Source organism: Aulonocara sp. 'chitande type north' Nkhata Bay, linkage group LG12, assembly GCF_057382095.1.
Source record: "Aulonocara sp. 'chitande type north' Nkhata Bay isolate Kocher_YH1m ecotype deep benthic linkage group LG12, A_spYH_male_GT1.1, whole genome shotgun sequence".
Lineage (NCBI taxonomy): Eukaryota > Metazoa > Chordata > Actinopteri > Cichliformes > Cichlidae > Aulonocara > Aulonocara sp. 'chitande type north' Nkhata Bay.
In genome coordinates, this window is record NC_141355.1 from 3,706,889 (window position 1) to 3,732,038 (window position 25,150).

The 25,150-nt window shown below is 42.8% G+C and overlaps 1 protein-coding gene across 1 annotated transcript in view; it reads right to left on the reverse strand.

The window, feature by feature from the left end:
* zdhhc8b (zDHHC palmitoyltransferase 8b) overlaps positions 1-25,150 on the reverse strand; it is a 62,676-nt gene that overhangs the window by 4,575 nt on the left and 32,951 nt on the right. Inside the window, exons 2-10 of the mRNA XM_086313231.1 lie at positions 12,769-12,890; positions 9,160-9,317; positions 7,675-7,847; positions 7,420-7,522; positions 6,538-6,629; positions 5,545-5,677; positions 2,588-2,693; positions 1,490-1,596; positions 315-1,381 (exon numbers count right to left, since the gene is read on the reverse strand). Of these exons, the coding sequence (XP_086169357.1) occupies positions 315-1,381; positions 1,490-1,596; positions 2,588-2,693; positions 5,545-5,677; positions 6,538-6,629; positions 7,420-7,522; positions 7,675-7,847; positions 9,160-9,317; positions 12,769-12,890 (2,061 nt within the window). The remainder of the gene's footprint in view (positions 1-314; positions 1,382-1,489; positions 1,597-2,587; positions 2,694-5,544; positions 5,678-6,537; positions 6,630-7,419; positions 7,523-7,674; positions 7,848-9,159; positions 9,318-12,768; positions 12,891-25,150) is intronic.

The following is a 25,150-nucleotide window of genomic DNA, read 5'->3' on the forward strand; positions in this document are numbered from 1 at the left end:
TAATACAAAAAAATGTTATTGATTTTTTTAACTTCTACTAGAAAGGCAAACAAACAAATCAAAACAGAATGTGTACGACTTCACACACCAGACATAACTTGTGAATAAATGAGCAGAACAGTGGGACAAAAAAAAAACATACACGACACAACTGCTACATGTTGCCTCGATTAGCAGTACCCTAGTGCCCTATGTATTGCTGGTTGTGTCCAGCAGAGGGAGCAGCGTTTCCATCCAGAATACATTCAGTGACCTCCAGACCCCGGCTCTGTACAATGCATGCAGTACCCCAGGAGTTACATTAGGATTCATACCTTGGGCCCCCTAGACGAGGGGAGTCTGTCCTCTCGTGTGCACTGATGTAGGAGAGTTTCTGGCGGGAGTAAGAAGGGGAACGGGGCATAGCGGGGGAATGGGGCTGGTGGGCCGGGGAGCGATAGGGGCCTTCTGGGCCTGTGGTTCTGCTCTGGCTGCTGTTGATGCTGCTTTGATCTGTGTGCAGGGAGGTGGACGACGTCCTAGGTGCACGGCCCAGTGTAGAGCCAGCATGACGCAGCACTGGGGTTCTTTGACCATAGCTCATCAGTCCAATCCCCATTAGGTTGTCCCTGGAGCCTCCATAGGCTGGAGGTGTTGGGCCTCTTGACCCGGGGCCACGAGGCCCATCTGGGTAGCAAGCATTGGCAGGCAGGCCATAGCCCCCATCAAACACACCAGAGTCCTGGGCATAGATATGGGTCTGGGAGCGCCCGTGATGCATCTGCCGCCTCTCCCTCTCCTCCTTCTCCTTTCGCTCCTGGATGGATGCCATGATGGTCTGGGAGAGGTTGTCGTAGCGCACCGGAGACGGGTCTCTGTCCCTCAGGTGAGGGGACTGTCTGCCCACCACTCTGGGGGGCATCACTGGGCTGTAGGTAGGGGGGACCTGTTGTCTCTGCATATCAGGTTCCCGGATGTGGCACATTTTGGTGGGCAGGTAGGGTGAGTGGAACCCCACAGAGGGAACACCACGGTGTTCCATGGACTCACTGGGAGTAGCTGGGGAAATGCTAGGGTTGAGCAGGCTGTCATAGGATAGACTACCATTGCGGTTGGAGAGATTATTGGGAGAGAAGACACTCTTGTAGGGGGTTGAAGTGACTGTCCGTGGCTCCAGTGCTGGGAGCTGGCCCTTCTCCGGTCGGCCATGACCCTGCTTGAGGCTGAGAGAGCGGGAGTTGATGGGGTCTGAATCCAGCTGGAGGGGCGAGGACTGAAACGTGCGGTGGAGGGGAGCATTAGCATATTCAGGCAGGTCCAGGTTCGGCTCAGATCGATAGTCATGACCACGGACACCTTCTTCCAGGATGGCCGAGGGCTTCCGGTCATCAGATATGACAATCTGAGGGGCAAATGTCAAAATAGCATCTGAGCCTTTTGGCACTTTACGATGACTCACTGTTCATTGTTTCACAGAGATGTATAATAGATAATAACATTAATGCGTTACCTTCTCCTCTGTAGTGTGGTAGTGGACTTTGGGCATGGTGCCAAAGGTTGGCCTGAATTTGTACATGGCTGGAGTGGATGGGTGGGTCTTACCAGACAGGGAAGTCTCTACAATACACACAATATAAACCCTGTGTTAAAAAACTCCACATTAAAGCAACAACACATTATAGTATATAAGGACAAGAGATAAGAAGCTGTAGAGTTCTGCAAAACCACACAATCACAGTTTCTACACAACAAAACTAACAGGAATAGCCAGATGGGAAGAATCAGTTCTGCAACTAATATTTAACACATCTGAGTCCAGCAACAGCCAACTGCCCATCACTGAAAAACAACACTCTTCTTGAGTAAAATGCAAAACCCAAATGCATTTAAAGAAGGTGCTTTTAGCAGGCAGCCATGTCTCAGCGGGGATGCCTGAATCTTTTTGGAGAAACACGCAAAGAACACCTGTGTCCACAGGTTCAGAGTTCAGTAAAGTGCCTCGAAAGGCGAGGTGACGCTAGACTGGGCGCAGTGACCTGAAGTACCACCAGGCAGCAGTAGTGCTCTTTGGAAGAGCAGAAAGTTTCCAGTCCCTGACATAATGCACCATGACACTGGAGATCCGAGGAAGAAACCTGCCCTTAACACTACTATAAACCATTTCATACTGCTGAACGGAGGCTAAAATCCTTAGCTGTACCTCCACGGTAGGTTCGTCGTTTATACGGATGGTTTTCAAAAGGCATTTTTCAGTTGCCATTGTACCCCTCCCCTACCCGAAAAACGGTGGTGATTTACGTTGTAATGCTTCACCCTGGAATCGTACCACAAATCTGGTGCTGATTCACAGAGCAGAGCTTGCCTTCTCACCGCAAATCACGGCCGATTTTCTGGCCAGGCGTGAAAAAGGCCATCAACCTGCCGCTGGGAGGGACATTCATCAGGCTAATCTAGAGCCTGCTCCCAAACCAGGACACTAGTGATCTACAGAGGAAGTTCTGGGAATTGCTCTTTGGTGCAACCGTGACAAGAACAAGAACTTGGATTGATGATGACTGACAGGAGAAAGAGAGAGAGATGGAGTCAGGGCTGTTTCTGTGGTTCTTACCTTCACTGGAGGTCATCTGGCTTTTAAGCTGGTTGTACCTATCAGCTTTGGGTGGCAGCGGCGGCTGGGTATCCTTGTCATCTAAACCATCGAGGCTGCTTTTGGACTACACGAAAGACAGGAGACAAACACAAAGTGTCACAGAGGGTTTTCGGGGTGGCAAACCTGCACATGGCAACTAGTCTACGTTTAAATTTATACTTAGTAGTGGCTGTAAAACGAAAAAAAGAAATAACGGCAGAGTTGGATTAAGATTCTCAGATTAAGGGATGTAATGCTGGTAGCAGCTGACGCAGTCTTGAGCTGGAAGTCAGCTGTGCTTCTATTTAAGTCACCGTCTGCAGATTTCTTCCCTTTAAAAACTTGCATTATTAGGCCGAGATGGCACCAAACTTCAAATGACACGACTTTGTCATTTAGCAATCAATACAATTTTCTCCAGTACCTCTCAGCCAGCTCTTAAGAACTTAAGTTACAGGCAGAAAAGAAAATCCAAGTAATCAATCCTAGTTGCAGAAAGATCCCTGACTAAGCACAGAAACCAGGAAGTAATTACTCCATTGTAATAAAGCTAACTTTCCTCTTAATATTTTCCTTCCCAAACCATAGATGCGACAAACCATGGTTAACTAAAAACAAAACAAAACTTCAGCCAGACATGAAGAAGAGGGAGTTGCAATAAAATTAACTGCTCAGTCGAGGCCTACTTAAGAAAGCCGACTCGGATTTTCCAAAAGTTAACAACATAAGGAACAAAAACGTTCCAGAGTCTGGGGACAATCCAAGGGTGACTTCCCAGCCGGCTCTCGTTTCCATATCTCATCTGCCCCTTAAAGGCAAAAAGACAAGTTTCAGTCTGTTTAGTCTAACCTGTGGGTCAAATCAAATATGAATTGCTCAATATAATATTTCATTCGTTTAGTCGTTCTGACGCACGTGTTTCACCCCAAATTTATCAGCAAGTGCGCAGCAGTCTAGATTTAAAGTGAACTGAGGTATCTGTGCCATCCTCTGCATAACCCCCTGTATTTTTGAATAATAATGAAATAATATGTTGACACAAGTCTTGTTAGTATTAAAGTAGCCATATTGTTATACAGTGTTATCAGTGTATGCATTCATAAGAAAAGATTTGTTGTGAGATTTCTTGTCAGTCTCTGTGTTATGGGCAGTAACTGGTGGAGGATAAGAGCTGGAAATGTATTTCTTGTCCTCTGTGGATTAATGCTAAATGGATTCTTTTCACTCCATACATTATTGATGAATACTAGGATCATCTTTAGTGCCTATAAAAGTTGTAGCGTGCACCATAGTGCTCACACAGCACTTCAAGGCTCCTAATGACAACCGAAGTTCAACATGACCGATTCAACATTAATGATACAGGCCTGGATAAATGCTAGTGCAACCTGATTCCAAAAAATGTGGGACGCCATTTAAAATGTAAATAAAAGCAGAATGCTACGATTTGCAAAAACTCATAAAGCCAATTTGCTTTCACAGAAAACATATCAGATGCTTAAACTGGGACATTTTACTGTATTACACCGAATTTGATGGCGGCAAACGTTCTCAAAAAAATAGGGAAGCTGGAAAAAGTGCTAGAAAAGTGGTTGGAACTAAAAAGAAGCAGCTAGAGGAACATTTGGTGTCTAATTTAGGTTTAGTAACATGACAGGGTGTAAAAAGAGCATCCTAAAGAGTTCCTCAGAAATGAAAATGGGCAGAGCTTCACTAAACTGCAACAACACTGTGTCTAAAACATGAAACCTTTGAAAACTTAGAAAAAAGGGCGATTGTGGCTCAAGAGTTGGGAGTTTGCCTTGTAATTGGAAGGTTGTCGGTTCGAGCCCTCGACAGTCTCAGTCGTTGTGTCCTTGGGCAAGACACTTCACCCGTTGCCTACTGGTGGTGGTCTGGCTACAATGTAGCTGCCATCACCAGTGTGTGAATGTGTGTGTGGATGGGTGGATGACTGAGTGTGTAAAGCGCTTTGGGGTCCTTAGGGACAAGTAAAAAGCGCTATACAAATGCAGGCCATTTACCATATTTAATTGCCTACAGTAAGTACTATAGATTCAGGAAATCTGGAGGAATCTGTGTGCAAGGGACAAGATGCAAATACAGATTTGAAGCTCTATCAAAGAAGCAGAGAAGAAGCTGTATGCAAACATGATTCAGAAACTCTTCTGTCTTCTCTGGGCCATGCTCGTTTTAAATACCTCCATACAATCAGCACCCAGTTCAAAAGCCTGCATCTCTTATTGTAAGGAGGTGGACCCGTGCCTATATAACTGCCAGCTTGCACATCTGGAAACACACCATCAATGTTGAAAGTCAGGTTTTAGAGGACATGTGCTCCCACCCACACGATGTCTTTCCATATTTCACCAGTACAACGATAAATCTGCATCTATTACATCAAAGTGGTTTCACAGCAGTAGAGTACAGGGGGCTGAACTCTCCCGACTGCAGTCCCGACCTTTCATCAATTTGATGCATCATGAAACAAAAAATATGACTCAGAAAACCCAGAATTTTTGAGCAGCTAGAATCGTCTATATGACAAATATGGGACGACATTCCTGTCCCAAAAGTGCATCAGTTGGTCTCCTCAGTTCCCAGACGAAGAAGAGGGGATTCTACACAGCAGTAAACATGGGACTGTCCCAACATGTTGCTGACATCAAATGTGGAACACGTTTTCTATTGCAGGTTTGTGAGATTTGCAAATCAGTTGCAGACATGCTTACTTTTACATTTAGTCAGACTCACCACATCCTTTTGAACTCAAATAATTTTCCCCATTTGAGTCGTCCGTCTTTAAGGTGTTAAATAATATTCTAAAGCTCTGCTTTATCGCACTAATGTGTCCTCTGTAGTGGAAAAAGGACTGTGTCGAGCCACAAACGATAGAGGAACAAGGGAAAGCTCCCTAGTAAGTGCAAGCTAGTCACCTTGGAGCTGATGATGGTGCTATGAATACCGTTGTCGGTGACTTTGATGGTGATTTGCCTTTCTGAGAGATCTGGTCTGATGAACGGGGGCTGAACTTTGACGTGTGGCTTCTTCCTGGGGTCCAGCATGTACCTTCATGAAAAATTTACAGCACATTAACAAACAGGTTATTTACAGTCATCTACTGAAAGTTATACTTCATTATCAACGCACGTCAGCCTCTCTGTCATGCACTGACACGCCGGTATCCCAACTGACTTGCTGCATGCTTTACAAAAGACATTTCACACACAGATGCGCACGTTTAGCTGGCTTTTCAGGGCCGTCGCTGCAGAAACTTGAGGAAAAAAAAACTGTTCCATGTTTTCTGAGCAGTGGTGACATATTCAAGCAATCAACGCCTTTATAAAAACAGGAAACATAATGATCCTGCTGTCAGACTCACTCCCAGTCAGGTTCGATGTTATATGAGTCACTGATTCAGTAAATTAAAGCGGATCCCATCAGGCCTGTGCAACAGCTAAACAGCAACCACACAACATTTCACCCCCACCTGTTGTTGTCTCTCTGCAGTCACACTGTTGAATTTTATGGGATGGGGCTCATCCCAATAGGGTGTAATGGGGTGGGTTTTAGTGATGCTCTGTGTGCATGTGAGCAAAAAGCAGGTTGGCTAGCTCCGCGCCGTTTCCCATTAACTGTTGTTTCTACAGAGTGAGCCAATTCCCTCAGCCATCTGCCTTCCCCCCCCCCCAGGGTTGCTGGCTGCTTTCAGGCAGAACACCTCTGTAGCTACCTCAGAGCATGTGCTTGTGTTACCACTGCAGTGATGTGCTGGTACAGCATGGATTTCATGGCACATGAGTAAGCTGTGGTATACATATGCACGTGTATTGCCTTGATGTACTGCATGTAACAGGAAGACAAGACAGTTTCTACAATGTATTAGCTACCCATACTATGGACACACGCAGCATAGTAAAGCATCTTACCTGGGTGCTAGGGGACTACATAAAACGTACTCCACGTTGCCACAGCAACCCTTGGTGAAAGGATTTACTCCTCCACGAAACTTGCCCGTCACCTGCAGAACAAAATGCTGGTTTACAGCTGGAAGCAAAGTAAACACAAGGCCATGGCCAACATACAGAGAGTGGACACACACACACACACTTGCCTTTTTATCTTAGTGAAGACATCTAATTGACTTAATGCTTTCCCTAGCCGCTTACCCTAATCCTAACCATCAAAAGTGAATGCCTAACCATAACCATAACCTGTAACCTTGACACTAAAACCACATTTTGAGCATCAAAAAGATCTTCAAACTTGTGGGGCCAAGAATTTGGGCCCCGTAAAAGACTGTTGGTCCCCACAAGCAGAGGTGCGACCAAGTCATTGTTTTGCAAGTCTCAAGTCAAGTCTCAAGTAATGTCAGGCAAGTCAGAGTCGAGTCTCAAGTCATTGGTGTAAAAGTCCAAGTCAAGTCACAAGTCTTAGAACATTTTTTCAAGTCAAGTCTAAAGTCATAAAATTAATGACTCGAGTCTGACTCGAGTCCAAGTCATGTGACTCGAGTCCACACCTCTGCCCACAAGTATAGTAACAGTTGAATTTTTGGTCCTCACAAGGATGTATAAGTGTGAACACACACACCCAAAATGCATTCACAAGGCGTCTTGCATGGGAATATCTGTGCTGTTCAGTGTTGTGTGTGATATTCCCTTAAGTGTGTCTGTGCTTATTGCCTTTAACGTGCTCAACTAGTTTCTAATTTCTTCTTGTTCTACGTGGAGCTGTTACACCAATAAACAGTAACAATACTAATTGTTTGATTAATAAATGCACGTTCCTTTTCAGCAACATCTCCTCACCTGTTCGTTGGTTGTTCGACCTCGAGCTACGAGCACCATGTGAAAACCTGTGAGTCCCATGACTGGAATAAAGAAAAGACCCGCTATGCACATCACTACCAAACTGAGCACAAAGGTCAAGGTCATAATAATGTAAGGTCACAGTGCGAGTCATATATGCATGATACAAGGAAGCAAGTTTACAAGAAATAATAAAGAATCTAAAGCTAATAACACAAAATGATTTTTGTAGGATTTACAAACGTGTAAGGATACGTGACAGTGGTGTGCAGCGCTCCCAGCGTTTCTCTGTGATCAAGGACAAAGATGAGGCCAAAACAGAACACTCCCACCATGTGAGCGCTCAGCGACAGCAGGAAGAGGAAGAAGTAGCGGTAGTTTCTCCGTCCAATGCAGTTGTTCACCCAGGGGCAGTGATGGTCAAAGTCCTGAGAAAGGGAGGGAGTTTTCTATTTAGAAATTTTGAGAAACCAATCAGAAGAACTCTTTAAGGTTTTAAGAAGGAAAAAAAAAAACCCCCACACAATGTAAGTAAGTCATGATGGTACAGTTGGTTCAGAGAGAGAGAGAGAGGGGGGGGGGGGGGGGTTCAAATGCTAAAACTCTGCTTATTTTTGAGGCATATGAACATAAATTATAAATAAAAGATAGACGTGGTCACCATCACCTTTGTTTGTGCCTTAGCAACCAGTTGAGCGTGTTTGCTGTGGCCGGCATGTGACCGAGAAATCAAGGACACTGCACGTAGAGACAGCTTCACGGTCTATTTTACTGTAACTGGGACTATAATTTACTAAATTACCATCATGCTCTGTTATAAAAAAGACTTGATAGAAGGGACTGAGAACATAAAGTTTTTAGGAAAACATTTTCTGACTGAGGACCTTTTTTTTCTCCACAGTCAGAATTCTTTTTGGAACCTGGAGGCCAGAAAAAGAAATAAATAAAAATGCAGGTTTTAAAGCACCTAATCATCAGGTACAGTCCAGCTCATACATACAGCTCGAACTCTGGCATTCGTTCTTCTTCTCCTTGTTCTGCACTGCTTGGGAATTTAGTTGGAATTGGAAACTAGTTTTATGACTCCTGTTGTTTCAGTAAACAGTAACTCCGAATCACACTGCGCCTTAAATAAATGCCTTGTACTGCCTATTGCATGTGTGGTTTCCCGGTAGTCCTAAATCTTACTGAGACATAAATTCATCTACATCCCTGTAAAACTGTTCATTAATTTCATTGTTTTGATCATCAACATTCGACCCCTTTTTCCAGTTTCTAGAAGAAAAACACATGCAGGAATACAAGCTGCTTAATTCTGCATCTTGTGTATTAATATCTGATGTCCCTGTGTATTTTTATGCCTCTGTGTGTGTACCAATGTGTAGTCTTACAGTATTTTACTGTTGAAGCTGCCAAAAGCTTATATTTATTCCAGTAATTATAATCTTTAATGATGACATTTTTCTTGCCAGAAACACAGATAATAAGAAATGCTGTTTCCCCGCTTTAATCCTTGGCAGGAAGTCTAAATATATGCAAAAAAGAAAAAAATCTGCATTATTTTTCATATCAAATATGCCTGAACATGCCAACTGGACAGATTCTTGATAAAATACTTATATGTTACTCTGACCTTGATGCATATTTAGATTTCATATGCAGTGAACCCACACACACACACACACACACACACACACACTCTCTCTGTTTGCACTCATGCTTCTGTATTCACACACACACCTCCACACAGTTGTCACAGACGCTGCAGTGCGAGCAGCGAGGCGGCCTGTAGAAGTGACAGGTGGCGCACCACTTCATCCGGACCTGAATGCCCTTGATCTCCACGTTCTTGTAGAGCGGTGCCCGGAAATCATCCTCCTTATCCTCGTCCTCGTCCGCTGTGGGTGAGAAGAAGACATTGCAAACAAACCCAGAAAGAGACATGGTTGTGCTTTATGATTCCATTTGACAGGGACACGAGGGAAGCGCCTCAAACGAAGCCCACCCTGCTGTTAGATGTCTGCAGAGAGCAAACCCGTGACCTATTCGGTGTGCTTTGAGCTGATCAACTGTGTGACTTGTGTAGAGCAAGAGACTGCCTGGCTTTATTCGCACAAGTTTATACATTCTTAAAATGGATTTGTTTTTATGGGAGTTAGACCTCAAACCCTGGCAGAATTATCGGTTTGCTTTATCTGACATAAAAAGATAATTAAACCCGTACTTTGCAAACTGCAGTATGAGCTTTCCCAGTGTCCGACTCTGCTGTTGGATGAACTGCAACTGTTAGCCACAAGCAGAAATGCAATGCCATACGCAAAGTATTCCTTATTGTCTCTGCAGAGAGAAAAACGGAACAACTCCTGCAGCTGAGAGCTTTTTTGTTTTGTTTTTACTGTGGAGCTGTACCAAAGCAACATGCCTTTCATCTGATCAAAGGAGCACATTTGATCGATTTGCATGAAACTCCAACTTCAGAAAATAATTTCACAGTACAGCAATAACTGACCCGGGTAGGTGAGTACACGCATGCAGAAGGAAACCAAGCAAGATAGCAGCAAAGGTAGAGCACAGAAATAAACAGTTCCATAGCGGGAGATTGCTCTGCTATTATGGCTCTCAAGTCGATTCAAATAGATTTTGAAGCAAAGCCGCCTGCCAAACCAGCAAACACAAACAGCAGTTAGGCTTGCATCTCCTCTGACAGATTCTTTCCTCCAAATGCTCCATCCGAGCTTGTTCGGTAACAAAGCATTGGCCTGTTTCGTACAATCTACACCGCCTTTGTCAAACTCAATTCTATTTTTGCATGAAACTCAGGAAACAAATGAAGTATGACCTAAAATATACAGTTTGTTTTTATTTTTAGCACTAAAGACTAAGGTACCTACATCCAGTCGCATCCACAGCGACCGGCCATCAGCCACAATATTAAAGTCACTGACAGATGAAGTGGATGGTACCTATCATCTCAGTCTTCTGTTAGGAAACATTGGGTTCTAGCATTGACCCACTTAAGCATTGCTGTAGACTAAATACAAACTCCTCTCCTTAATATAACAACGCACCCCAGTGGCAGCCACCTTCCCCTGACACTCCGAAACATTTTAGGATTGTTCTCGAGAAATGCAACAAAGAGCAGAAGGTGATTTCCCACATCCCTGTCCTATTGAGCATCCTCGAAAGCCTGATCCACAGATGCCACGACCCTCAACCCACATGGTCCAAAACATCCACTGGCAATGCTGAGTACCAGCCACACACAGCAGAACCCCCTAAAATTCTGTGTCTGGGCTTCAATATGTATGAACTGTTTAAGGAGTTTTATTATTTGCAGCTGATTGTGTGTGTATGTACTTACAGTGTGATTCTTTATCATTGTTTTATGTTAACTGCGTGACGTTCAGATACATTTCATTAGCTCTGAATGCTTGTTCTTGAAAGACTGCCAGTGTGAAGGCCACGTAGAACATCATTCATGTTCTAGGTTGTAATGCTCAATTTGTTCTTGAATTGTGAGTCACTTTTTTTCCCAGCGCATCGTCACCGTCAGCATATGTTTTTGTCAGATGTTCATCCTTCACAAACGGGTGAACTGTGCATATTTACAAGACATGAAGCTGGCAAATTAAACACAGTGAAGGAGAAACATTTTACTATTGTGGTCAGTGATGATTGGCTGTTAGTGGGCATGAAATTATCTTTGCTCTTTGAGTGAAAAAACGAACACTTGAAACACATGCCATTTCCTATGGTGACATAGAGGTAGCCTACATGGACAAAAATGTTGGGTCACACCTCTTAATCTCTGAATTCAGGTGTTTTCATTGCAAAGTAGAAGTGTTAAAGAACCACAGCAACTCAGCCAAGAAGTGACAGAACATATAAAGTTGCAGAGCGGGCTCAAAGAGTGCTGAGGCTTATAATCCAGAAAAGTCTCAGCACTCTGTTGTCGCAATTACTGCAGACTTCCAAACTTCCTCCGGCATCAACAACAACACAAAAACTGTGCATCGAGGTGTTGTGTTTCCATGGCCAACCAGCTCCTGTAGGTGTAAAACATAGGTGGCCTAGTACTTCAATTCAATTCAATAAAATTGCATTCAATCCATGTAACACCAAATTACAATAATAGTCGCATCAAAGAGAAAGCCCCAAGAGTCAAGCGACACCCTATGAGCAAGTACTTGGTGACAGTGGGAAGGAAAACTCCCTTTAAACAGGAACAAACTACAACATTAGCATTTTTATTGAAGTTTCAGTTTCTTTCTAATTGTCTTCAGAAAAATGAACTTAATAACTGCACAGCCTCATTAGCCCCAGTCATCTTTTTTGTGCATCACCTCAATTAGTGGCTTCCTCAAAAAAAGGGGGAAATTGCAAGTGCTGTCCATGACCTCAATCTGCACTTTACTTTTACAGTCTTGATGACACATATATTATAATTTGGCTGACAAATATAACATCAAGTGCCTAGAAAAACTCATCTGCCACCAGTCTATAAAACACAAGACAGCTGCTATAGAATCAGAATCAGAATCAGAATACTTTATTCATCCCGAGGGAAATTAGGGTTACAGCAGGCAGCACGCTAATGGCGCATGCGCACTCACAAAGGAACCTTCTGACCAACTTTACACAAACATCACATTGGACATGTCAGAAGGTAGGCTGATAGGAAAAAACAACGAAAATACACTACATGAGGTAAGAGGAGGAGAAAAAAAACTCCACTCAGACTGAGCTCCTGGTGGGAGAAGGCTACAGTCATGGCCTGGGGAGGCGGCTAACTGGCACTATACACAACCTACTAATCATTTCCCCTTTATGAGCAGAAAAGACTCTCTAAAGCAAGGTCCTTATCATCAAGAAGCAAATTAAACATGTCCAGGGATGGGTGAATTATCAGTACCCACTATGGCTGAGACTCAGGAGTCTGCCTGCATCAGGAGCAGAGGTCAGTGCAGCTTGTTTGACAGGCTGAACAGCTGAAAGATACTTAATACACCGTGCAATATGAAGGCTCGTATAACCTCCAGCAGTGCCCTGCATGTGAAGCTGGTAGACTGTAAGAGGCAGATAATAGGGTAATGAAACGCTGTAGGGTGGTTCTCTGATAAATGTGGTGCTATAAAAAAAAAGAAAAGAAATAAAGAGCACCTTCTAAATGGGGACTCAGCAGAGTTTACCCATTACTTACATGTAGCACTTACATTTATGTGCACATGCTTTATGACAGACACTAATGTTTTAGATGGCAGATAAATACTGTAATAAGATTTTGCTTAGAAAGTTTACAGTTCAGACTGTGATCAAAACATTTTCAAAGCTCCTCGCGTCGGTACAAACCTCTGGGGTAAACGCCAGGGTCCATGAAGGTTGCCATACTGAAGTTGGCCAAGACGAAGAGGAAGACCAGTCCATTGTAGAGAGGCACAGCGGGCGAGATCACTTTAGTCAACCAGGGGCACCTAGAGACACACATCAAGACAAAGACAATCAGGATCCTTCCTGTGTGTTGAGCAGCACATCGTAACAAACATTTAAACAGCGCTGCATTTTCATCAACCGTGCGTTTCCCCTTCTTGTCTTTACCATAACCGCGTAAAAAGTGACAGCAAAGATAAAAGTGTTACAAGAAAACAGACTTTCCCATGAATGAGCCTCTATTGAGTAACGATGCAGGGCAGTGTCTAACAAAATGTCTATTTAACACGAGTACATAAAAGCCCGATGAGGAGGATTTGAGGTCTTTGAACTCAATTTGTATCTTTCTGTTTGGAAGTAATTCTTCACTGGAAAAGAACTATTGTTGATTTCTTACTATGCGGCTCCACTCAGTGCACCACTTTACACTTACATAAGTTGGGCTGTAGTGAGTCACTAAAGTCCAAGTACAGCTTTTTCCTGCATCAGCTTTTTGTGCCCAAACAATCAAAGCTGACAAAAACCCAAACTGGTTGAAATCTTCTAAAATCTTTGAAACTCCTGCCTTTAATAGTAGCTACTGTTCAATTAAAATAATTGAGTTTTTGGCACAACAGCTGATGTCTTACTCATCCACAATGAACTTTAAACTTGATGTAGTCTGCACTGGGATCTGCTAGCCAATAAATGCATCAGCTAGAAATACTCCAGCCTCAACACTCACACCCAAAAGCCATCACTAGCGTGGCTAAAAATATTCTCACCAAACCTCGATGAGCAACATTTTGCATCAAACCGACCTTCCCCACCGCCTGCAAATTATAGCTCAATAAGGGCTGTGACACATTCAAGTGTGGAGACACCTGAGTAAGACTCACAGCTCTGCTCAGTCACCTGCACTTAAATGTCAAGACACTGTTTGCTTCCTACGGTGTCACGATTCAAGCCGACTGCCTCTCTGGAGGTGAAACGCCATCGGAATGGAGATGTGTGAACACCTACAGCTGGACATACCACAGAGACCCTGCAGGTCAGAAACTCACAGAGGATTCATGAATTAATGAAATATCTCACAGGGTTGGGGTGTGGGGTGTGGGGCTGGGGGTTCAAAGAGAGACTCTCACTCTAAGTGATGACTAATACACTCACGGCCGGCTGGCACACAACTCAGATACAAACACTTGAATCTCCAAACATGCCTCCCCAGCTCATTGTGACGTCAAAAGCTCCTTCCTGTACTCGTGCCCCGAGATCAGCTTCAATCCATTTATCTCCTTTCCTGCTCTGCCAGTCTGCTGTTGCTTTGCTGAATTATTCAGAGCCATGGCTCTACAAAAGACCGAGAACAGAGAAGCGCTAACAGGGACGAGATGGCCTTTCACACATGCAGTCCTCTTCAGCTTTGTTAGACCTAGTATTGGGTTGATCCGCCCTCACTGTTGCATCATATCACTGCTAACTCTAGTCTATAACTAGATGACTAGTTGAAGTTTTCAAAATGGCCACAAAAATATTCATAATATATTACATCCTAAAAGAGCTGCCACCTAAGTTAACTTTATCCATGTAAAATCGGAAACAGGTGGAGCGATTTATTGCGACATGGAAATACAGGATATAAGGCAAAGTCTTACAAGGGACAGATTTTTGTTCCTGCTTATTCTCTGAAAACACACATTGCACATATCTTCCTTTACAAGACAATAACATCAAAGTACATCTTAGCAGAACTGGCATTCACTCAGCACACTGCAGTGAGTGCTATGCTGTGTCAACAAGTGCTTAAAAAAATTGATCAAAGAAGAGAAACGGGACGCAGCCCCACAGTCTCCCGAAATCCCATTTTACTTGCCTGTCAAGGGATCATGTATTTTTGTGCAGTGTGTGATACAGTGGAGTCAGATAGGAGGTGGTGGGTGGTGGGGTGGAGTGCAGCTGACAGCAACCATTTTGGGAACCTGGGAGCTGACAGCGTGGGAGGAAAATGTGACTGAAAGAAAGTCTAATTAAGCACACAGACATTGGTTAATTGTGTAGGAGGAACAAATAACAACAGAGTGCTTATCAGCCCTGCGTGGTAAGCAGTGTTCACGCTAAGTGTCGCCATGACACTTCAACTGAGGCAAATAAATACAGAAATAAAAATGTCCACAAAAAATAGCTTGGATAATTTGTTAAGCTGAAAGGGCTTTTTCTGCCAAAAGGGCAGTAAAGTAATGAGTTTGCCTAAAGTCCAAAAAGTCCAGGAATCTTTTTGATGATTAAAACTACTGCAAACAGGAGCTGGAGAGCGTCCAGGCCGATCGGCATCTAAAACAGCAGCTTGCATGCGGCCGAATACCTCACAGACACTGAGGTGCAGAGTCAACGTCTATACCAGGGAGTAGAAATTAAAATCATATTTCGTCTCGTGACTGAGATGAGGATGAAAAGGGAGATAAAAGCACAGGATTGGGAAGAAATAGCCCACAGCTCGCTCCCATGCTGGCAGAGCAGCTTGCGGTCTCCTCACTAACCTTAGCCAGATCAATGAGCGCTTTCACAGCAAACATCTTCTAAATCACTTCTACTACTACCACTACAGGTCCCATCCATGCATGCCTACTTAAATGTAAATCCACCCGTCATTCCTCGGGTTACACATGTGATTTTCCTGCTGAACAGCAAAGGAAGAAAGTCTGTAGGAGGCAGACTGCGAGCTAAGAGCGCACCTTCCCCTCTGCCGTCATACATTTGCATTGTTAAAGTGCAAATGAGCTCTTTAAACATGACTCACATGTTTGGTGAACGATTATGCAAACGGCCTTGGGGTGGTCAGAACTACTTGGTGATTTAATGGATCCATACTGAGACGTGAGCAAAAACAATTAGAAGTGTAGAGCTGTTGTTTTCTAAACCAGAAATAATTACACGACACGAATTACAGCGCAGCGCCACGCCGCTGCATTAGCTGTCAAAACTCATCCTCGCTGTTGTCTGGATTCACATACACTGTAATTCAATCCAGCTGAATTCAGTGTAGTATAGTTAACAGTTTAACAGGAAAAAACGAGGAATATTTGGAGCATTTTCCAGACTTCAAAATCCCGATTTTATCATTGTGAAATCACTGGACAAAAATCACATGTATGCAAAGCTCAGCGACAACTGCTGAGTTGTTCATTTGATCTATATTTGCATTAAAAAGAGAGAAAAAAGGAGACAGAATGAGAGCTGTGCAGCTCATCTGCATGTGCTGCTGCTGCCCTCTGAACAGAGCAGAGGCCCCCATGTCTGCCGACTCTACCACGTTTAGGCTGCATCATTACTTGATATGTGCTTTTGACAAAATTATGTCACTATGGGATCTGCAAACAACAGGACAGCTTGAGAGTTCGTGGAGCTGGATTTGCTCACAGAGGGAGAAAGTAAAGACGCAAACGTTGGGATGGTTTTATGGAAGAAAGTCGTGAAACCCAAAATGAAACTATTTTAATAGATACACATCATTTGACAATAACAACAGAGTATCTGATATCTATTGGTGGGAAACAGCAATGGTGATGATAACTCAGCAGTCTTTAAAAGAAAAAAAGTAAAAGGGGAGAAAAACAAATCGTGTCTTAAGAAAAACACAGGCTTGAGTCTGTTGATTCAACACAAGCTCAGTGAAACACTTTTAGAGGTAAACCCCTAAAATCCAGAAAACCTCAGAGGGGAGGAAAAGCCACTGCAGTCTTTGTCAAGTAATTATGTGTTTGATGAGGAATTTTTAAGATGGCTCAACTGGTCCATTAGTCACAGCTGAAGCTTGAAACAGTGCTGTGACAATCAATCACCTACCATGACAAGCATCTATATGGTCTCCACTACATATCCTAAGGCTATTTGACTACTCGGATCTATCTGTCCCTCATTTTCCTTCTTTTGGATCACAGCAGAAAAAAAAAAAAACAGCCTTCCCTTTGAAGTTGCTGTAATCTGCTCTTTTAGTAGCACTGGGAGAAATGGAGGGTAGAGTCTGAACAACCATCAAAGAGAAAGCTGACTGAATCCAGAGAGCTTTGGGGACTGATACTGAGAGGTGGCACTTTTCTTTGTCCAACATGGACATTTTTAAGACGCGGTCGTCTGTGTGAATGTGAATAAGACGGATTAATATGCAGAGTACGTCTGTGATTCATTCACAGTAATGCTCGATGAACTATACGTGTAAAACCTGACAGAAACGGACTTTTGATATTTCAGGCTGTCAAAATGTTATAAGTGATAGATGTTCACTACATGAACAATAAAATACTTTCCTGTCACCTTTTATCTGGATCTCAGAGCCATCATGAACAGTGAGTCCTCGCTGGAATTACACCCATAACGGTAGAAGACGCTGCTGGGCCAAAAGGAACACTTACAGTAATGTATTCAGCTCCTGCTGAGAACACCAACCCATTGATTAGTTCATTAAGTCTCAACCCAGTGGGACACACGAGGGAGGGTGTTCTTGTACTGACTGCCTACTGAGACCCAGTGATCCGAAATCCATTGTAAGGCTGGTATCATTTCACCCCCTAGGAAGGAAATTTTCATTAGGACTTAAAAAGAAAGAGAGGCAGTGTGAGAGAACTGTAGTCATGAAGGAAATTAGTGTGAGAGCTTGATCTCAGTTGTTACATACATGCCATCTACAATCATCTCCCAGGACCTCAGTTCCCACAGTCCATCACAGAATCCCACCTGCCAAACCAGTGCCGGTTCCTTCCTCCTCTGCAGTTTCTGTCAGACTAATTTTACTCCTCATAGGTTTCGTGAACAGCACCATAAGTCGCTTCTAACTCCCTTAGGAGCTGCCAGTCACCAACACAAACACATCCCTGAAGCTTTGTATTCACACACAGCGGCAGCGAGCCTGTTGTCAGTGGAAACAGAGGTGTGTTCACTGCAGATGTTAAGCAGAACGGTTTGAGAACTCACAGACCGAGCGGGTATCGTAAATTAAACTTCCTCTAACCCCAAGTTATTCCTTCCTTGCCTACAAACTGCAGAGCAGCCCGGCTGGCGCTCAGCCTCGCATTCAGAGTATGTAGTTAAATTAGGTCTAGTCATTGCTTTTAGCGTGACATGTCAGAAAAATTGTGAGTAGTGACCACTGCAAGCTTGCAGAGGCCAAAGTGAAATCTTTGCATTGCTTTTTTGTCTGACCAGTTGGTCTCCATTCAGAATTAACAACCGATCCTTTTGTACAAGGGGAAAAAAACATAACCGGATTTATAAATATGATTTTTAAACTGTCCTCCCTCCGTGTGTTTGTGAGCTGGAGGCTTGCTGCTCCTTGATTGGCTTCCCCACAAACTCTGTAAGCAGATCTGAGTCTTAACCGAGACTTAAAGTGAGCACAGTCAAACAACAAACATGTGGTCTTCAATAGCGGACTTTAAAAAATTCAATTTAAAAAATAGCCGTCTGTGTTTGATTTTATTTATGCTCATAAGGCATAAATAACTTCACTTGTGTTTGCTTCTCTGGAGCCTCGCGGAAAGGTCGCCTTCGCTCTGAGCCTAGAGAGCAGAGGTGGAAGCCGAGCAGCCGCAGGGTACACTGTTTGCCATCTGCATGCTCGGAGCCCAGCGTGCATTTTCATGGCTGCACAAAGGCTTCGTTTGAAATCAAGTTAAATGCTTTTCACCCCTCATGCTGCCCTTTTACATTTGCATATTCACAAATCCCATTTTGATTGTTTACAGAAAGACGACAGCAGGAAGGCTGCCCAGCGCAGAAAAGCACAGTATCCAAACTAGCTTACTACAGTAAATGACATCACGTTATAAATACGCATACTGTGCAGTGACACTATTACAAGCGTCGCCTGACTCCACACGTATAAGGCTCATGCTAAAGCGCATGGTTTCATTTCAAATTTATATTAAAAGAGCAGTGTGATTCAGTATTTATGGCTAAATGCTTACACTCGTGTTTCAGTGAAACATGACTTTATAAGAATAAAACAACCAAACATTTGAAAGTCATCCCCGGTACAGTTTCCAGTTAATGTGTGGAAGCATTTTGTAGGGGCAGATGGAGATGAATGACATTTGGTGATAAATGAAAATATTTTCATATGGAAGAGGAGAAAAGAGACAGTGTGTGTGTGTGTTTGCCTCATCTTCACTCTTCTGCCCACTCACTGTCTTTGTATTAAGAAAAAAACCCCATTACAATACTTTGTCAATCTCCCCGTTAATTTCCCCAATAACGATTTTACAAGTACTCATCTTTCCCACAGGAAAATAACAAGTCAACAACATGTGCGCTCATAATCCCATAAATCAAACGGGAGTCACTTTTCCTGATGAAAAACTGTTGGCAATGACATGTGTACCAAACTGGCATAACAAACACACTCATGTGCATGCACTGGATTGTGTGGGCTGTCCAAGTGATGACACATGGGTGGCTATTTTGTCGTTATTGGGATTTTTCTTTTCTTTTCTTTTAGGCACCCCTTGGGAAACTGGAAACCAGTACAGTGCGATGGGTCATTTGTTATAAATGAGGCTTATGGGGCCAAAGAAACAGAGGCTTAACAAGAGAAGTGCTGTAACTATGGGTTATTTAGAGAGTAGCAAAGTGTATGCATGTATGAGTGGCTGGATACTGCTAACATAGACACGCCATTGGTCTGCTCACTCAGTTGCCAGGCTGATATGTACGGAGGGAAAGCAATGTCTCAAGAAGTTTGCTTGCCCTGTGTCACATTCCCAGCCACTCTTATTCCAAGTCTCAAACATGGCAGCCTGCAAGTGTGGCCAAGAGTTTCAAGAGTTATGACGCAAAGAGGCGACAGACAGAGTCGTTCAGACTGGTTTGTGGCCTATTTTCAGATAATTAAGTGCTGGACCATTAGTGTTGCACAGTCGATACAACGGGAAGGATGAGTTGCATCCATCTTTTACAGCCAATGACATGAGAACCACAGGAATTTATTGTATTTATCTGACATTCAGTTTATTTATAATGTTGATAATTCAATTCAGTTTAATTTTATATATACATAGAACCAAATCACAACAAAAGTCACTTCAAGGTGCCTTATGTTACATTAATGGAGAGAAAACCCCAACAATGAGCAAGCACATGGCAACAGTGGGAAGGAAAAACATCATTTTAACAGGAAGAAACCTCCAGCAGAACCAGGCTCAGGGAGGGCCGGCTATCTAGCGCGACCGTTTGAGTGTGAGGGGAGGGGCCAGGACATAAGACACACTGTGGAAGCGAGCCAGAGATTAACTGATGATTAAATGCAAATTCGGGTATAAACACACAGTGAGTGAAAAAAGGTGATGAAGAAACCTCAGTGCATCACGGAAAGCCTCCAGAAACCCAGGCCTATTGCAGTGTAACTAAGGAATGATTCAGGGTCACCTGATCCAGCCCTAACTATAAGCTTTATCAAAACGGACACTTTTAAGCCCAATCTTAAAAGTAGAGAGGGTGTTTGTCTGCTAAATCCAAACTGGGACCTGGTTTCACAGAAGTGGGGCCCAAAAGCGCCGCTGTCGTTGGATTTATTACCTCAGTCATAACTTTGCAATGTTATGTAATAATATCTCGTATTGTAATGATTTCAAGTCTTTTCACTCGAGGATTATGTTCTTTTTTGTTGTTGTAAAACTGTTGTAAGATACTAGTGCTATCAGTGAGGAAAAAGATGCAATTGAAAGCTCAGGAAAAGCAAGTGAGGGCCTTTGTTGAATTTGACCACTGAGGAGAGTTTGATGTTTAGCAATTTTAAATGAACCAAATAAGGAAACTCAATACATCCTGCGTTTTATCAAACATTTTTCGCTGACAGAGGCCAGTCAGTGCTCTTTGGCAAATGCAAATTTATTCGTAGCCAAAGCAGAGGGCAGCAATGCCAAATCCCTTTCAGCACACGGCTGACTCGACAGTTCTAAGAAGAAGCGAGGAGGAGATAAGAAGATCTTAGCTGAAACCTGAGGAGCAGCATCTACAGAGACACACATGCAGATAAACAGAGAGCAACACAAACAAACAGGCACAATGCAAAAGTCAGATAAAGCCCGAGCCTTGTCCAAGTTTTAGGAAGCAAGACGAGGTCTTAATGCACAATGTGCCCTCTCCTCCTCTCTCTAACCGCACCCTCCATGGCTCTCTTATCACTGTTATTGCTATTTATCTCTGTGCGCCATCTGCAATGTGCTCCATCCACACCACCGAGGTCAGTGCAATTCTCCTTTCCTTTCCCTTCCTGCAGGAAGTTGAGGCTAAGTTAGGGCTGGACACACACACACACACACACACACACACACACACACACACACACACACACACACACACACACACACACACACACACACACACACACACACACACACACACTTCTTAGCCAGCCGGAGATATCGTGTGGAGGTGCTGGAGAGTTTCATGAGGAAAACAGGACACATTAAAAACACAAATACACTGTAACACATGGCTCGAACTAGAACACACAAACAGTAACATCAGCATGATGCAAGTCCTGCCATGTTGTTTGGGCTGAAGCCCTAAACAAACACCTGGCTATATTATATTATATTATATTTTATATATAGATATATATATATATAAATATATTCACTTCCAGGAAATAGCCATTCCAAACCGCTGATGCATCTGGTATCTTGCCACAGCAAATTCTGCTGTATTTGAAATCCACCTTTTGTGGCTGATAGCTTGTCTGCCCCTGCAGAGCCCATCAACCTAATGAACTGTTCATCAATCACTTTAACACACACACACACACACACACACACACACACACACACACACACACACACACACGAACTGGCACGGAGGTTGGCAGAGATGAATGGGACTGGTAATAAAACAAGAGGGGATGTTCACACACACATCCTCCCTCACAACCGAGGGTTCGAGTTAATGTGGTTAAGTTTTGAGGGAATTAGCTCAAAGAAACCTGTGCACACACACCAGCTTCCAGAAGCTGCTCAGAGTGATAAAATGCTCCTGTGGGGAAAAGGTCTAACACTGAACATTTCTTTGTTTCAGGTATAGTCCTCCTTGCAGCCGTGTTTCTTGCATCCAGTAGCTTATTTTTGGTGGGCAGTGTTAGTCAAACAGCAAAAAGTGAGCCCAATGCAATAGGCAGCTATAGCTGAGAGCTGTCTGCTAGCCTTCACCTCAATCTGCATCTACCAACAGTATTTAGAAATTTGGTGTTTTTTCGAGCATTTTCAGTAGAAATATGTGGTATAATAGTGCCGTACTGTATGGTAAAAACTATCCTGAATAATTTTCTTCTATTATTTTGCTAGTCTGTTAAATAGCACTACTAAACAGATATCTGTTTCTGGTACAGTTTACAGATGCAGCATCCTATCAAAGAGTGTCTCACCCTGGTGTCCAGATATGCCAACTTCTAGGTAAAAACTCTAACATAATAGTGGCCAAAACACTGACGTTTCAAAATGCAGCACCCAGAAACCAATAGGGGTTGTCACAGTGCATATATCCATTTTAGCCACCATAAGCTACACTTGACCAGCAAAAAGAGATCAAAGGAGCTATTCTTTAGAAATTGAACTATTCTTTTCCACAACACACCAGACCTCAGAGGCAGTAACCAAACAGATTCTGCTTAAAGTATAAAATGCCAAAGAAAAGAGACTAACCCAACTTAGCAGTGATATTGTAAAATGTAACCAAGTCCAGCCCACATATTCATGGTAACGTAATTAACGTCTTCCCTGTGTTCTGAACGTTTCTCTCTGGAGCGGTCCCTAAAGCTTCTTTCCATTTCAATATGTGCTAAATCAAATCCAGTCTCTAGGCTCAAAAACTTCGGCTCTTTCATTTGGAGCAATATGGACCTTTTGCTCACCTTTAACACATTCGAGGCCTAAAGGCATTACTGGACATCCCCAAATATAATATTTTGGGATATTCAGCCAGAGTTGGAATATTATTATTTTTTAATCCTAAGTGATCCATCCAGTCCATATGCAGCTTATAATGCAGTACTTTCCATTTCAATAAAAGAGCCGACAGATGTGGAAAAACAAAACTGCATTCACATTCAGGCTGAATATATTTTAGTACAAAATACTATCTTACATTGCAACATGAGCCAGTGCCATTAAACAGTACTGACAAACATTAAGAAGATGATATTACAATTAAATGTTTACATAAGGCTCAGAAAATATCTCAGTGATTATTTTTGCCAATGCTTGAAAAAAAGCAAGTTTTAATAACACATGAGAGCATCCCAGAACTGTTCTGGAGTTCCAGTACAGCAGACAGACCGTAAATAAGGATGACTGACGTGTCTTCACTACCTTGCTCTCTTTATAAAGAGTATATTATACAGCACAGGAAACCTGCTAAACAAAAACACTGCAGCTTCACAGCATCCACAAACTGTAGACAAGCTTTTTCCCCACTTACACCAGAGTGTACGTTCCTCGTGTGTAGCGTAAAACGTCTGTATCTAACTGGCGCTTTCACTCGTGTGGCAGAAGGCTTTATAATAGTCTTTTCTCTCAGGCTGCCCACATGCCTTATATATATTATGACAGACTAGGCCTGGGAGCAGACCATCCTTATAATAATGTTTGTCCAGGATCAACATTGCAACTGTCCAACCATGTTGTTCTGATGTCATAGCTTTGCAATGCTGGGGGTAAAAAAATCCTTTGTTTATTCAAAACTCTCTTCTGGAACTAATGGTAAGCATTTCAAATGTTGACTTTATTAATTTATACAGTAATATAAATATGTTAATAAGTTAGGCTCGCTGTTAGCGAAATTTAGGTTACTCATGTTGGTTTGCTAACAATAGTTTTGAATAGCTTTGGCTAACTTCTTGGCTAACGCTAACTGAATGTCACTGGTCAATATTGGTGTTGATCCTGGACAAACATAATTACGGTGATGCAGGAACGACACCAGCACAGGGAATAACAAATTGTGCATGCTTTTTTCACTGTGAGGTACAAGGTGTAGTCTTTGTGAACAACACCCTGTTTTCTAAAAGTATCAGTGAGTTCTTAAAGTCAAAATGCTTGCTAGCGTACATCTCTGTACTTTTATTTAAAAATGTAAACATACAATGAAATACACAAAATTAGATAGCGAGATGAACCATTAAACATGAAGGACCAGCAAGAACAAACAAACTTCAACTTAATATCTCACTGTACAATACTCACATTAGAACTCTCATCTAAAATGTTGTTTTAACTTCATTGTTTTTTGTCAGGAACTTTTTATGTTGCCCACCAGCTACTTCTATAAATCCATCTTAACAGAGGAGGCTAAAAGCAGTCCCCACCTCACTATAGCTTCTTATTTATTGAACATACCTCAGAGTGGTATTGATGTCCTCATCTCATTTCTGGCAAAAATAATAAATAAATAAATATACATCACAAAATTTAAATAAAGCAAATTTACAAATAAAACCAGTCACTGGGGATGTGATGTAAATCCAGCTGAGACTATGCAGAACCTGTCAGGTGGTTGCTTCTTTGTGCCAGTTATGTATCAAAAAAAGCAGCAGTGATTTATTGATGTCGTATTCTAAAGAAGCAGATTTAAAGTCAAGTCACCTAAAGGGGAAACTGAGTCGTAGCCAAGGTTCAGAAGTTTAAATGAGAGAATTGAATCAAATTTCAGGATCTTTGAACTTGAAGGCACAAAAAAAAATCAACTTTGGACGATTCAAAGGAATTGCTTGGGTTTAACATGAATTAACCCCATCCCGAGCACCTTTGTATCTTTATTGAATTGATGTGTGCGTGCCAAACTGGCTAAAGGGAAGAATTTGCAGGACAAAATGTCCTTCACTTCAAGCTCAAACCTGCTCCCACCCCACCTCCCCCCTCTCAGTTGTTCTTCTCCATCCATCATGAGTCCCAGAGCTGAGGCAGGTGCTTTCACTAAACCTCCCTAAAGAGTGCCCCCCACCACCCCCTCTTCCTCTTCCTTCTTCTTCATCTTCGTCTCCGCGCCTCCCACCCCTCTCTGCTCTCTCCCTCTGAAGAAACTCATCAGCGGCCCCTTCACATCTGCGGGAATTTTAATTGTACATTGTCAAAAAAGATTTTTTTCCCCCTTTAATCCAGCAAGAGAGGCAATCTAGATCAGCTGCAGGCCTTGAGGGACACAAACACAATGAGCATTTACGCCCTGACACGTGAACAAAATGTGAAAGCCCTAGCAAACACGAACACTACCTATGAATGAGCATGCTTGCACGTGGAGATGCACAGAGCATGGAAACGTGCAAAGGAGAAACCTCTGAGATGAT